We start from the raw sequence: 15,004 nt of genomic DNA on the forward strand, positions 1-15,004 counted from the left end.
CCAGCCTTGACTTACCACCTTGGAAGTGGCTCCTTCAAGCCCCAGAAGGTGTTCAGTTGTTTGTAGCCCCCGCTGACCTCCAAGCCAGAACCATGCAACGTAGTGTTAGTTGCTCAGTCACGTCGACTCTTTGTGACCCCATGGACTGTAGCCCACCAGGCTCCTCTGTCCTTGCTGGGATTCTCCAGGCAAGAATACTGAAGTGGGTTGCCATGCCCTCCTCCAGGGGAGCTTTCCAAGCCAGGGATGGAACCCACGTCTCTTGTGTCTCCTGCATTGGCAGGTGGATTCTTTACCTTTTGAGCCATCAGGGAAACAACTTAAGCCACCCCCAAATTCCTGACCTTCAGAAACTGTGAAATCATAAATGTCTGTGGTTTTAAGCTGCTAAGTTTTAGGATAATCTGCTGTGAAGCAGTAGATAACCAGTAGAGGTATTACAGTGGACCCATAGAAACCTAGGACTCTTGGTAAATTTTTGTAGCTTCGTCATCTTGCCTGCCTCAGGCTTCCCAGGTGGCTCAGTGGGTTCGGAACCTGCCTGTGATGCAGGAGATGCAGGAGATGTGGGTTCGATTCCTGGGTCAGGAAGATCCCCTGCAGGAGGACAGGGCAACCCACTCCAGTATTCTTGCTTGGAGAATCGCACGGACAGAGGAGCCTATTGGGCTGCAGTCCATAACTTGCAAGAGTCAGACACAACTGAAGTGACTGAGTGTGCCTCCTGCCTCAGTTGTTAGTGAGTACCATTCCTAATTCATTAATCCCTCATTTGCCTGGATTCCCTTCACCCGACATCTGTTATGACTGCTGTTATCATTGATTCAAGACTAGGGGTGGAAAAGGGATTGCAGAGCATATGAAAATCTTCAGAAAAATAACCTTTTCTGTTTATATACTGTCTGGTTTTATTCATGTCATAGAAAAATTTTAAACTAAGGGGAGCTATTGCAGATTTTCAGGGATCATTTATTTGTTTCTATTTTTGTGAAGCTACTTTGGGTCCTCATAGGGCAGGAATTGCAGTTATTTAGTTCAGGTTTTTGATTTGAGATTTTTATGCAAGTTAGGCTATTAGGTATTTGTGTGCATGATTGGGCTAGGGGAGCGGTGGGCTTCCCTCCCCTTGTAAGAGAGGTGTTTTCCTTGGTAATGGGTTGGATGCATGCTCAATGGTTCAGTCATGTCTGTCTTTGTGACCCCACTGAACTGTGGCCCACCAGGCTTCTCTGTCCATGAGGTTTACCAGGCAAGAATACTGGAGTGGGTTGCCATTCGCTTCTTCAGGGGATTGTCCTAACCCAGGGATCAAACTCATCTCTGCTACATCTCCTGCAGTGGCAGGAAGATTTTTTTTTTTTTTACCACTGAGCCACCTGGAAAGCCCTTGGTGTACTGGGTGACAGATCCACAACTCACTCATTTCACAGATGAAGTGAATGGGGCCAGAAAGATTGACTAACGTTTCCGGAAGCCACACAGTTGGTGAGTGGCAGGGCTAACTTCTTGTGCTGGCTACCAGTTCAATGAGATAAGATTCGTTTTAGGCTTGCCCTTTGTTTTAACTTTCATTTACCTTTACTAGTTTCAGGGGAAAATGATTCCACTAAATAATGACTAAATCCTTCTCTTTTAATATGTTGAGCTGGGTGTGGCTTCTTAATGTTTCAACAAACATGAAAATTTTATTTAATAATTTTGTCTCTCCCCTTAGGCAACTCTCTGCCTAGGTCCTTTGAAATTACACAAACTAAATTACCAGTGGGCTCAAGTCCAGCAAGCACGATTTAGGTTACAATTCTGATCTTCGTACAACCTGTTCCTGCTGCATAGGCCATTTGAGACTTTGTTCATAAAAATTTTTTTTTAAAACTTGAGCATCACTGAGCTGTTTAAAAGGTTCTTTTTAATGTAAAGGCTTTACTTAGAACCATAATTTGGTCATATTTGTTTTGTGTTTTTTCTTTGTCTCCAATGAAATATACTCCCTTTTGTTTTTAAGTGGTTTATTTCTAAATACTTGGATGGGTTTTGAGGTGTGTGGCTTTATCTGTTTTTAATCATTCTGTACATATTTGTCAACTGGATGAATGCTATTATATTTTTATAAAATATGTGAAGAATTGGTTTGGCTGTCAGCTCAATGCATTTACTTCCAATTTAACTTTTTTTTAAAAATAACATTCAGAAGCAAATTGAATTTGTGGGAAGACTCCAAATGGATTATTTTTCCTTTTTGAAGTGAGATTTACGTCTGTAGGGGCTTCCCTGTGTGCCTCAGACGGTGAAGAATCTGCCTGCAATGCAGGAGAGCTGGGTTCGATTCCTGGGTTGGGACGCTCCCTTGGAGAAGGGACTGACTACCCACTCCAGTATTCTTGTCTGGGGAATTCCATGGATAGAGGAACCTGGCAGGCTACAGTTCGTAGGGTCACAAAGAGTCAGACACGACTGAGCAACTAACACCCCCCCCCCCCCCCCCCAAATCATTTGTTCTTGTCTGCTTCTCTGAGGATCAGTTTTAGAACCATTAATTTGAATTGTTTGGTAATTAGGTTGTATAGGTGTTAAAAGTTATGTGAACGTAACATAATAATCACTTTTGCCCACTTGGTATGTTGCCAATACATTACTATTAACACCCCGGCCCCCTCCCACCCCCGACCCCTGCCAAAGTCAGATTGAATGCCTTCCATTGAGCTGTTCAACTTTTGAATTAAGTTCCTTTAATCTTTGACCTCTTATTTAAAATGAATCATGGATTGCCGCCTTCAGCTAAGTCATTCATGCTGCCTTTTACTGATAATACACTAGAATAATTTCCTGCCATTACAAACAGATTTTTTTTTTTTTTTTTTTAATATTGTCCCTGAGTTCCCTAACAGCACTGCTTTCCTCTGCCATATGTTTGTCCCCCTTTCCCTAAATCCCCTCACTCTTCAAGAGTCTGAGCTATTGAATTTAGCATCTTCGCTGTCCTCCATTTCGCTGCCTGTGATCCCCCCTCCTCTGCCATCCTGGCCTGCCTTCCCAACATGGGAAAGAGGAACTGCCTGTCTCCACGTGGCAGCTCCTCTTGGGAGCTGCCTCCCTTCCAGCTCTCTCCTAACCACCTGTCAGGGAGGGGAGCGAGCTCTCAGGAGGCCAATCTCTTGCTGCCCAAGAGCCTAACAAATCCGAGGTGGAGAGTCCCATGGCCGCAGCCCAAGTTCAACCCCATCAAGGGTTTTCTTTCTCGACGCAGAGTACAGACAGAGGCTCCAGCCAGTTCTGCTCGACCAGCGCGTGTCCCTGTTAGTGCGGGTGCGGCCGTTGACGTGAACCAGAAGCCTGGATCTGTGAATGGAGGATTTGAGTTTTGAAATTAGATAGGAGGGCCACCGAGATTTTCAGGTTGTGGAGGCAACTCCTGAGGCAGGTGCAGGGCGTGGGGCGGGGCCACACCCCCACCCTGCGGCTCAGCCAATGAGCACGGGGCTTCTCCCGGGTCCTAGAGCGCGGTGGCCCTGTCTGTCAAGAGCCGGCTCGGCAACCAAGCCCAGATTCCAGGTGTGGTATTCCACAGTCGTTCTGTAATTTGTAATCATAGAAACAGAATGTTCCTCCTCTCCCTCCCTCCCTGCCAACAGTTTCTGGGTGGGTGAATGTCAGTAGCTGGAGTTATTTTTAAAGAGCAGAGGTGAAGCTTGTCGTGCAAAGCTGGGAAGAGGGCGTCTGTTTGCAGAGCAACCTGACATCAAAGTGTAGATTACTGCCCAGTGGCTGGGCACTTGTCCTCTCCCAGGTAATGTTTAACGTGCCAGTCACAAAGATCACAGGGGCGGCATATGCCTGGCATCAGAGAACGCTGCCGTTTATGCTCTGGAAAACTGAAAGGCTGTACATGCCCACAGATTCGTAGTATTTTTTTTTAAATACGTGAATGCATTGGTCTTTCTTCCTCCTTTTTTTTTTTTTGCCAGCTGTAATTGGACTTTGACGCTGGGAAGTTATATCATAAAAATTGGTAACCTTTGTCTGAGAGAGAGCTCAGCTAAGCAGTCACTTTCCACTTCTTTTCACAGGATAATATAAACGTTTTTTTGAAAGCTTGTGAACAGATTGGATTGAAAGAAGCCCAGCTTTTCCATCCTGGGGATCTACAGGATTTATCAAATCGAGTCACTGTCAAGTAAGTTTCACTGGTTTGTTATATGTTTGTTTTTTTTTTCTTTAAACTTAGGGCTTGTAGCTGGTGTGAATAATTTCTGAGAGTTCTGCTTACTGAAAAATCATCTCCTTGTCTTCTTCTGTTTGTATTCCAAAACAGACTATTTAAGAAATAGCTTTGTGAGTGTGAAGCTGTTCTGTAGTTGAGACCATGATATGTTATTATATTTAAATCTCTATATTAACCGAAATGGTGGTTTATATTTTAATGCCTGTCCAACATGGTTGTGTTTGGTTGCTAATGGTGAGGAGGCTTATTACATGTATAAAGAAAATGGAGAGGTTATAGTCTAGCTTACAGAGTGAAAGTAATTATTTGAAATTAAGACATAATTGCTAACATAAAAATGAGAGCGGGATAGTGAGAAAAGAGACAGTATTTGGAAAGCCGCAGTGCCCGGGATCAACATGCAACACTAATGACTTTTGTCATTTGTGCCTGATTTCTAAAAATGAACTGTTTTTTTCCCCACTCTTTTAATAGTGTGGATGAGAAAGTGAAAGTGGGGGTGTGTGTGAAAACGTGCGCGGGTGTTTGTGTTGTGTTTTAGATGGAAAATGCTGTTTATGTGTGAGTATATGGTTTCAGGAAATCTGGTGTTAAACTCTTGTAAGATTTTTTTCGTATAAATCTAAATTTGCTTTCAGTGAATCAGAATAAGCTTGTGTTACTAGATAAATGTGACAGGAAAATGATTTAATTCTCTAATAATGACTTCCTCCTTATCCTGGCTCTTAAACCTCATTAGCATTTTTTCCAAGGGGAAAAACAAACACCTTTATTCTATGTATAGAAATCGTAGAAATGGAAAAATTAGCTTTTATCAATTCAGAGACTGAGTTTGAATGGTTAGTAGCCCTGTTGTGAGCGCTTTAAAGTTATTAAAAAAACTGTCTGTAAAATCTTAAATATGGCCAATTTTTTTCCTAGTATATGTTGTCTCTTAGCAATAAAAGCTAAAAATCCCGATAGGATTAATCTTTTAAAAGCAGCCATATATTTTTTAAATGAACAAGCCATTTTGCATCTATGTGCTTCTAGTTCTGTTGATTAAGCCTTTCTGAACAGCACAGCAGTGATAATGTACAAGGCAGGGAAGAGTCCGTCAGCATTTCTGACTAACTGGAAGACTGTGGAGAGATCCTGAGTTTCATCGTCAAACTGGCATGCTTACTTCTGCAGTATTTGAGGTCATGTTTAACTTCCGTGAACAATAACTATATAGATGAATTTATTTTTCCTAATCGCCATTCTGTCATAACACCTATCAGATGGGCAAAGACATTTTTGATTCTGAAAGTGTTTTTCTTCGGTTGTTGCTGTCCATGAAGAAGAAATGCCTTTCCCTCTCAAAATCATACTGTTTTGAACCTCTGTAGCCAATGTTCAAGTAGGCTGCGGGACTAAGTCAGACCCGTTTGTTGGCTTCTAATTTCAAAAGTGCCCTGAGCAAGACTTGCCTGCAGCCTGTCTCATGAGACGCCACCTCTAAAGTGTTAAGGCAGAATCAGGATCTGGGCTCAGCCTTCAGTGAAATTAAATTACTGACGAGCTGAAACCGAGAGGTCACCAAGTTACAGCCGTAGTAGGAAGTATGCAGCACAACTTGTTTCAGTGGCAACCGCACGTCCATAAAAGCAAGAGGTGTCCAAGGAGTCCTAGGGAGAAGGCCTGTGTGAGGACCTCGGCTCTAAATCGAGAGCATCGCCCCTGATCGTGCCGTGTTGTTGGACCAGAGCACAAGGGTCAGCCGCGGGGCTGCTGCAAAGGAAGCGAAGGTGGAGACGTGAGGAAGCGGGCGAACGGCTCATCTAAACCTGTTGGCCAGAGCTCCTGTGCCCTGAGATAGCATTTGTATAAAAGGAAGCAGGTGTGAAGGAAAGCAAAAAATTCCTCACGAAGTAGTAATTAATGCGTTTCTCTTTAGTTTCAGTTCTTATGTAACGTGGCAGCTTCTGTAGGTCAAAGATCTTGTCCTATGCTGACTGTAGGTTAAAGGACTTGGCAGTTTTGCTCCCCAGGGGACGTTTGATGATGTTTGGGCTTCCCTGATGGCTCAGATGGTAAAGAAGCCGCCTGCAATGCAGGAGACCTGGGTTCGATCCCAGGGTTGGGAAGATCCCCCGGAGGGGCGCAGGGCAACCCACTTCAGTGTTCTTGTCTGGAGAATCCCATGGACAGAGGAGCCTGGCAGGCTACAGCCCATAAAGTCAGAAAGAGTTGGACATGACTGAGCAGCTAGGCATAGCACAGGGGATACTTCTGGTTGGTAGAGCTATGAAGGGGGTGCTGCTGCCATCTAAGGGGTCAGAGATGCTGCTAAAAACCCTTTAGTTAACAAGACCGCCCCCATAGCAAAGAATTTCTGATCCCACATATCAGTAGTACTGAGGTTGAGAGGCCCTGAATTAGAATTTGTAGATTTCCACTCTGCCAACAAGGTAATTGTGCGGCAGGAAGGATAAACTTTATTTCAACTCAGCTGAAATATTACTTTACTTATGAATATAATGACACATATTTCTATGTTAGTATGTTTGTTTATTTAAAGGAAAGGTTTGTTGTAATTGGATCATGCAGTACTTGGGCATTAGCTTGCTCTTCTGCATACATTAAAATTAACAAAAATGTGGCAAACTATTTATTATTTTAAATGCTCTATCAAAATTCAACCCCTAAGACACTGCATTCACAGTTCACAGACCTGTTGTTGGTCTTGCTGCAAGTATAATCTAAGATACATGTTTCCAGGACATACTGAGGGCAGATAGGAAAGGACAGTTCATACCTACAGGTTGGCAAGGGTGAGGTTTTTTTTTTTTTTTGGTTAGTGGACAATAGTGATTAACAGCATAGATGATGTACAGAGCCTGGGAGAGTTGTGTGTGGTAAAAATGAGTGGCAGGAACAGAAGCAATTAATTTAAAGACTCATTGCTGTTAAATAACTTCACTTCAATAATCTGAACCTAACTACAAATCTTATTTTCCCATAATTTGAGATTTACTGTTTAATTTGTAATAATTCTCACTAGTCAAACAAGCTAGGGTATTCTCTCTATTTCTTTAATCATACTCATCAATCTTCTAATTGAATTATCTTACTCAAAGGAAGTAATAGTTTAAATTTTCCAAATATGTTTGAGTTACTCCACTTATTTTGGGACAACATATATGCAAAAACCAGTTGATACTTTAAATTTTGAAGTTACTGACTTGGATGGATAGGGTCTGTCTTCACTTCTTTTTCTTCCCAAAAGTATAGTAGGCAAACTGATGACTTAGCCTCCATGATGGTAGATGGAGGTTGAACCTATCCTAGCTGAGATGTGTAGTGAGGCCGTGAAATTTAGCTTCTCCACCAATGATTAACTGCGTTGTATTATTAACCATTTCCAAGCTATCCATACTGAACTTAGAAACACACATAATCTGCAGAGAAGAGAGGGTGTGACTCCCACAGAGCTGTCTCTGCACCTCTTTCTATAAAAGTCCTATAGGAGGGCAAACACAGTGACGGGAGGCATGCTACCCACACTGGCGAGCGCCTACAGCAGATGTCGCGGTCTGTGTGGCAGCCTCTGGACATTAAGAGCCAAAGAGCGATCACTCGTTGTGGAAAGCACCTCAACACAGTAGCCCTGACGTCCTAGATTGTAGGAACCAAAGCTGGCAGAAAGGTAGGGTTGAACATTAAAGGTTTGAATTTTGTGCCTAGCAATTCAACTCACACTAACTCCTGTACTTAAACCATTGGTCTAACCAAATTCTATACTGAATTTTTTTAAACTGAGAATTGGAACAGATTATAAACATGTTTTTTTTTTTCTTTCCGCCCCCTTACCATTCCAATCCAGTTTCTCACACTTCCTTAGATACATTCTGTTCATAATACAGTTAGAAGATGGCAATGCTTTGGAACATAATATTTTAGTCATGCAAAAAAAAAAGTATATTTTAGTACACACTCTTATTTAGGACATTGATATGTTAGGTCTAAAATGTGACTTGAAATGTTACTGAGTTTTTTTGTTTAAAGACCTGTTTATGAAGCGGAGGGTGGAGAAATAAAGCATCTGTTATTTTTACGTGTGCTAGTTGCCAAAGGAACAGTAGCTGGAAGCAAGATTAGTGTTAGCATATTTCCCTTGTGCAAATAAAGGAGACTCAGAATGATATTTTAGGGATTTAACTGTTCTCTAAAGCTTCAAAAGGGTGCTTGATTTTGCAGCAATACTGTAAAGTCATGTCTTAGGAATCAAGTTCCCAGATGTCTCTCTTTTACAGTCTGCCAAATTGGACTTGAGATGAATGTGTATGTGTATTTATTTAAAGTTTTTATTCATGTAAGTAAAAATATACCTACTTTGAATTGTAAAATTTTCATCTTTTTCTGATTTAAACCTGGTTTTACTACTTTTTTGGGACTGTGTCTTTCAAATGAGTTTCTCATTGTTTTAATCTATTAAAAAAAAAAAGAAAAGGAAAAAAGCGACCTTAATGGTATCCAAACTTGGATCTGTAACTTGAGCATGGAGACTTCCACCTGTCAGTTCATGTCACTATTTAAAAATGTTCCCTCTATTCCTACCAAGTAGTTACAATAAAACAGAAAGGAAGTTTATTGCAGTGCACACATCTCTATCCCATTCATTCTCTGGTGTTAGGTAGTTTCTGAAAGGGGAGCATTGATTCTTTTGAATTGCCAAGGTCCTATTTAAGGCTAGCAGCAAAGATATATAGTCACATTTTCAAATGATCGTCAATTGCAAAGTTTGAATATCTAAGATTCTGCTTAGCCACAAAGATGGTGCTGGGATATGAGTTGCAGGGGCAAACTGTAGAATAACTGAAGTTTTATCTGGTATTTGTTTCTCTCCATTTCTAGTTCTTAATATATTCCTTTGATAGATCAACATGTCTTCTGGATTTCAACTCTCCTCCCTCAACTCCTCACTCCCTCAAATCTAGGAAGCCATGGATCTTGATTCTGTCTTGGCTTGCTGTGTGAGACTTCATGTTGTAGAATTTTATGGCTAGGATCTTTATCTTCTAAAGTGACCCATCCTAAATTTATGGCTCCAAAGAATCTCACTTGGTAGCTCATCTTGATTAGCAGTTGTCTTGAGTCAGTTCATGGGAGGATGGTCAGATTTGCTTCTGCAATCAGATCATATTTGTTTTATAACCTGGTCCTCCAAAGGGTTAGACCAAAGATATATTTTTGTTGAAGAGATTCTTCTTTCACCTAATTATCTGTAGGACTGCCTGTATTGAATTAACGTTTACAGATACATGCGCTGTAATATCTGTAGTCTTGTTAGTCATTTTTGAAGATGAGAGCTTCGCCAGTGACTAGAGATGTTAAGCATGTGTTTCCCCAAGTTTTCATGCTATAATCTGGTCTGATTTAACTGATTATTGGAGTGAAGCATGTGCGTGTCAGGTACATGTGCTTACACTGTTTCTGGAGCTACAGAGGAGAAAGTAGCAGTTAACCCAGTAAGGGGGAATTTTGGTTTCATTCACTCGCCAGTCCTACAACACGCGCTGATGCCGTATCTCCTCTGTGGCCGGTACCTGTGTGCATGCTCAGTCGCTCAGTCCTGCCTGAGTCTGTGTGACCCCATAGGCTGTCACCCGCCAGGCTCCTCGGTCCATGGGAGTCCCTAGGCAAGAATATTGGAGCAGGTTACCATGCCTTCCTCCAGGGAATCTTCCCACCCAGGGATCGAGCCTGCATCTCCTACATCTCCTACGTTGCAGGTGGATTCTTTACCCACTGAGTCACCTGGGAAGCCTGGCTGGTACTTATACAGACTTAAATAAAGTGGAGACATGCCCTTAGAGGGGTTCATATTATAAGCGAGGAAATGGCCTCATGAGTTCAGTTAGAATACATTGCGTTGAATGCACAGGGCTCCCTGAAACTACAGAGATGAATAGTTATTTCCACTTTTTAATCAAGAAACACGTCTCATTGAAGGTGACGTTGATCTCTCCTCTGGGCTTTCAAAGTATTTTCTGTTTTTACCTAGATCTAGTTTTCTCCAGACTTGAGACTCTTTGAGGGCAGAGATCATGCATTACTTACTCCCTTTAATCTCCTTAGTTCCTTCAGGTTCTTATTTGAATGCTTAATGCTTATTTGAGAATCAGATTTTAATTATGAAGATATCCTGGAGATCTTAAACCAGGCTTTGATGATGAGAACTGAATTTTTCTTAGCTAAGTTTTCCTCATCTTTCAAAATTGCAAAGCAGATCTGGCAAAGCAGTCACTAAACTTTTGAGATGAATTGCCTTTTATTTATCATTCCAGAATATTACCACATAATTTCAAACTTACATAGTTTAAAAGAACAATATGTGTTTCCTCTCAGTTGTGTGAGTAAAACTAATTGCGATTTTGGACCATGTGCTTTCCAAAGTATTTGGTGGAATTTTAATTCTTATGTTGATGTCAAATGATAAATACTAATATTATTTTATCTGACATTTGAGAGATGTTCCATGCTTATATGAAGGTTTAGAAACATTTTAATGTTTTCATATCATCACCCCTCTAAATGCATGGTTAAGACTTGATAGAAAAAGATAGTGGTTACATAGGTAGTTTTAATATCTTATAGAAGTTCAAAGGAACTTCTATAAGGAACAGAAATTTTTCAAAGCAGAAATCAATAGTGGAGGTAACTTAGGAGACGTCATTGAAGTTACTTTAATGAGAAGCTTTACCACCAAGTTTGCAATAAGCCTTATTTCTTCCGAAGTCAAACTATCTGCCTTGGTACATCTTACCTTTGCCTAGCATTTGACATCAAAGCCAATGTGAAAAAATGTTACAAATTACCTTTGACTCTGGCATAATAAAAGCCATTGAAGAACAGGAGCACACAGAAACATGAAGATTTCTTGGCGGCTCATTTGGATTGTTTCTAATATACCCCAGGCTGAGTTTCTTTCTCACCCAGGATGGAACAGAAGTTCAGTTGATGCACATCAGTCCTCATGAATAATCATCTTAGACAAAAGCAGGAATTTAGGTGCCTGCCATGGTTTTCATCCCATCTCGTTCAGTCACCAGGACTCCCCTGGTGACTCAAACGGTAAAGAATCCACCTGCAATGCGGGAGACCTGGGTTTGATCCCTGGGTTGGGAAGATCCCCTGGAGGAGGGCATGGCAACCCACTCCAGTATTCTTGCCTGGAGAATCCCCATGGACAGAGGAGCCTGGCGGGCTGCAGTCCTAGGGTCACAAAGAGTCAGACACGACTGAGCGACTAAGCACACAGCACATTTAGTCATCCGGTGGCTGAATGACCTTAGACGGGTTACTTTTCCTCCCTGTGATCACTTTGCTTCTCAGTGAACAAGACGAATGAAATTGCTGATCTCTTGGAGCTTACCAAATAATACTGTTTGGGGAATAGCCCTGTCCCACAAGGACACTGTGGTGATTTTCATAAATCACGTATGTAGAGTATATAATGCTTCACACGTAGTAGTATTCAGTAAATGGTATTGAATTATCAATTGTGGTCATTTTCATAATTCAGATTCTTGGTCCCATGAAGATATGTATGCCTTGTAAAAAAACATAGAGGGAAAAATCTGGTCTTCAGGTACTTTAATTGTGATGACTAGCTGTAGGTTTTTTATTTTATTTAATGAGAGTTTTGGCCTTTTTAGACTTAATCTCTTCTTTCAATTAGTAGATATTAAAACAGATGTTTTTCTGACATTTATGTTTAATCAACTTTTTACAGTCTTGTTGGAATAGCAAAGCTGGAAACCAAAGAACAGTGTATCTAAGTTATTTACTTTTGCTCCGTTTATATGGAATCAACATAATTTTATTAACTTTCTGAGACTTCAAAAAGTTTTCTGTGTATATTTTGAAATATTAAAATGTTTTAGTTTGATTTGGAGTTTTCTTAAAAAGTTTGTGTTTTCATGTTTAAGCAAAAAAAAGATAAAACCACAAACTACCACACAGATCCAAGTTCAAAATTTTATTTTGTCTTCTAGTTTAATTTTTTCATCCCATTTTTCCTTTTTTTCTGTGAAAATTCTTATTGTTTTGGTCATTGGGAGAGGAGAGGTGGTTATCCTTTGGATAGGCAAGATCAGATGCTATTCTCTAAAAGGCTTTTGTCGGGTTTATGAAATTTTTAGGGGGAAAATAGGTGTTTACACTGTTTACAGAACTCAAATGCACATTGCAATCATGTTTTCACTCAGAAATCTTGGTCACTCCTTTTGGGCCTCTCCCATCTGTCCATCGAAGGGTTACTGTACTAATAGCTAACGGTCTTGATTATATTATCTAAAATATTTATAGTTTTAACCCTGGGCACAAAAAAGTCATAAATAGGAATAGCCACTGTTAGTGAGGTCATGAAGTGAAGTGAGGTGAAAGTCGCTTAGTCGCGTCCGACTCTTTGCCCTAGCCTGCCAGGCTCCTCTGTCCGTGAAATTTTCCAGGTCAGAATACTGAAATGGGTAGCCTATCCCTTCTCCAGTGTATCTTCCCAACCCAGGAATCGAACTGGGGTCTGCTGCTTTGCAGGTGGATTCTTTACCAACTGAGCTATCAGGGAAGCCCTGTGAGGTTAAACTTTGGTTACTATTTACTTCCAGTTGTACATGGTGAAACGTGTCAAGAAAGTAGGAAATATACTTTCATGTTGAGGCTTTGACATAATGTTATAACTTGATTTTTCTAAAATGAAGACTGTTGCTATCAAATGTCGAATGGGTATAAAAGTTGTATATTGACCACTTACTGGTTATTTTAAAGAGTTTAGGTTAATGGAGTAGTTACATTTTAGGGGTAATTGCCCTGGTATAATTTGTCATGCTGAGCAGGCATCCCAGGTTAGATTGGCTACTGATGGACTGTGTTTCCATTTTTCAGAGATAAACCTTCTGAGGATCCCTACTGAATTGGGAAGCAGGGTGATAGTCACTTTCTCTTAAGAGCTTAATAGCATCGCTTCAGACACTATTGACCAAATATTTGCAGTAAACTTAACATGTTCCAAAATTGTTGCTGTTGTTACTCAGTTGCTCAGTTGTGTCTGACTGTGAGACTCCATGGACTGCACCAGGCTTTGCTGCCTTCCCACTCCAGGCTTCCCTGTTTTTCACTATAACCCAGAGTTTGCTCAAACTCATGTCCTTTGAGTCAGTGATGCCATCCAACCATCTTATTCTCTGTTGACCCATTCTCCTCCTGCCCTCAATCTGTCTTTTCCAATGAGTTGGGTCTTAACATCAGGTGGCCAAAGTATAGGAACTTCAGCTTCAGCATCAGCATCAGTCCTCCCAATGAATATTCAGGGTTGATTTCCTTTAGGATTGATTGGCTTGATCTCCTTGCAGTCCAAGGGACTCTCAAGAGTCTTCTCCAGCACCACAATTCAAAGGCATCAGTTCTTTGGCTCTCAGCCTTCTTTATGGTCCAACTCGCAAATCTATCCATGACTACTGGAAAAACCATAGCTTTTAACTGTATGGACCTTTGCTGACAAAGTGGTGTCTCTGCTTTTTAATATGCCATCCAAGTTTATTATAGCTTTTCTTCCAAGGAGCAACCGTCTTTTAATTTCATGTCTGCAGTCACCATCCACAGTGATTTTGAAGCCCAAGAAAATAAAGTGTGTCCCTGTTTCCATTTTTTCCCTATTTGCCATGAAGTGTTACTGAGAAACCTTTAAGGAAACAACACACACCTGCTGTGTAAATTTAAGTACACCTGCCACTTGCAATGCATATGATAATATAATAATATTCTATTCAAAGAGAAGTAGATTAAAAACATAGTTTGAATGAACATACTTCAAGTAAACCAATTTTTCTTAAGTTAAAAACAGAAAAAGTGGGAGATATTGGTGGTCTGGGTAAAGCAGCTGCTTTGAATTAAGCTCTGTTTGCATCAGCCACCATTAGTTTAACAAGGGTTTGTGCTGTGTATTTTGAGCAATTTGGGGAAAAATCTCTAAATATCAAGTATCCCTGTTATTACATTTCACCATTTCATTGCTTTATAATAACATTGATGGCTGCTAGACTTTGAAATGCTTTTATTCTGTACTTTTTTTTTTTACATTTATTGAGATATGAAAATAATCTTCAAGAGAATCTTTGTCTGGGTGGACTATTTGGTTGACATGTTACTAGACTTCTTTTGCAGAGAAGGCAATGGCACCCCACTCCAGTACTCTTGCCTGGAAAATCCCGTGGACGGAGGAGCCTGGTAGGCTGCAGTCCATGGGGTTGGTAAGAGTTGGACACGACTGAGCGACTTCACTTTCACTTTTCACTTTCATGCATTGGAGAAGGAAATGGCAACCCACTCCAGTGTTCTTGCCTGGAGAATCCCAGGGATGGGGGAGCCTGGTGGGCTGCCGTCTATGGGGTCACACAGAGTTGGACATGACTGAAGTGACTTAGCAGCAGCAGCAGCAGACTTCTTTTGACTAAATATTGAGAAGAAAAATTCTCTACTAGGTGGGTAGCTTTAGTTTGTGTATAATGTGTATTCATCTCAAAAGTGTATGATAGAGCACATATGTACACACACACTAAGAACATATATGAAAATTTGTAAAAGGCTTTGAAGAGTGAGGCACCGGACCATGAGTGTCCCTAGACCCTTGTTTATTTTGGTGAAGAATCCATTTCATCAGAAGGGCTTGGCTCCCGTCTTGGAGGAGAAATAGGAATAGTATGATTAAATATAGGTGTCCAATGGCATGTCCATTGTCATGCCAATCCCAGATTAAAAAAT

At 40.8% G+C, this 15,004-nt stretch overlaps 1 protein-coding gene across 5 annotated transcripts in view; it reads left to right on the forward strand.

The window, feature by feature from the left end:
* LMO7 (LIM domain 7) overlaps positions 1 to 15,004 on the forward strand; it is a 213,336-nt gene that overhangs the window by 108,947 nt on the left and 89,385 nt on the right. For all 5 annotated transcript variants that reach the window (XM_065902117.1, XM_065902118.1, XM_065902119.1 and 2 more), the window contains exon 4: positions 4,065 to 4,171. In XM_065902117.1, the coding sequence (XP_065758189.1) occupies positions 4,065 to 4,171 (107 nt within the window). The remainder of the gene's footprint in view (positions 1 to 4,064; positions 4,172 to 15,004) is intronic.

Source organism: Muntiacus reevesi, chromosome 11 (assembly GCF_963930625.1).
Source record: "Muntiacus reevesi chromosome 11, mMunRee1.1, whole genome shotgun sequence".
NCBI classification, from domain to species: domain Eukaryota; kingdom Metazoa; phylum Chordata; class Mammalia; order Artiodactyla; family Cervidae; genus Muntiacus; species Muntiacus reevesi.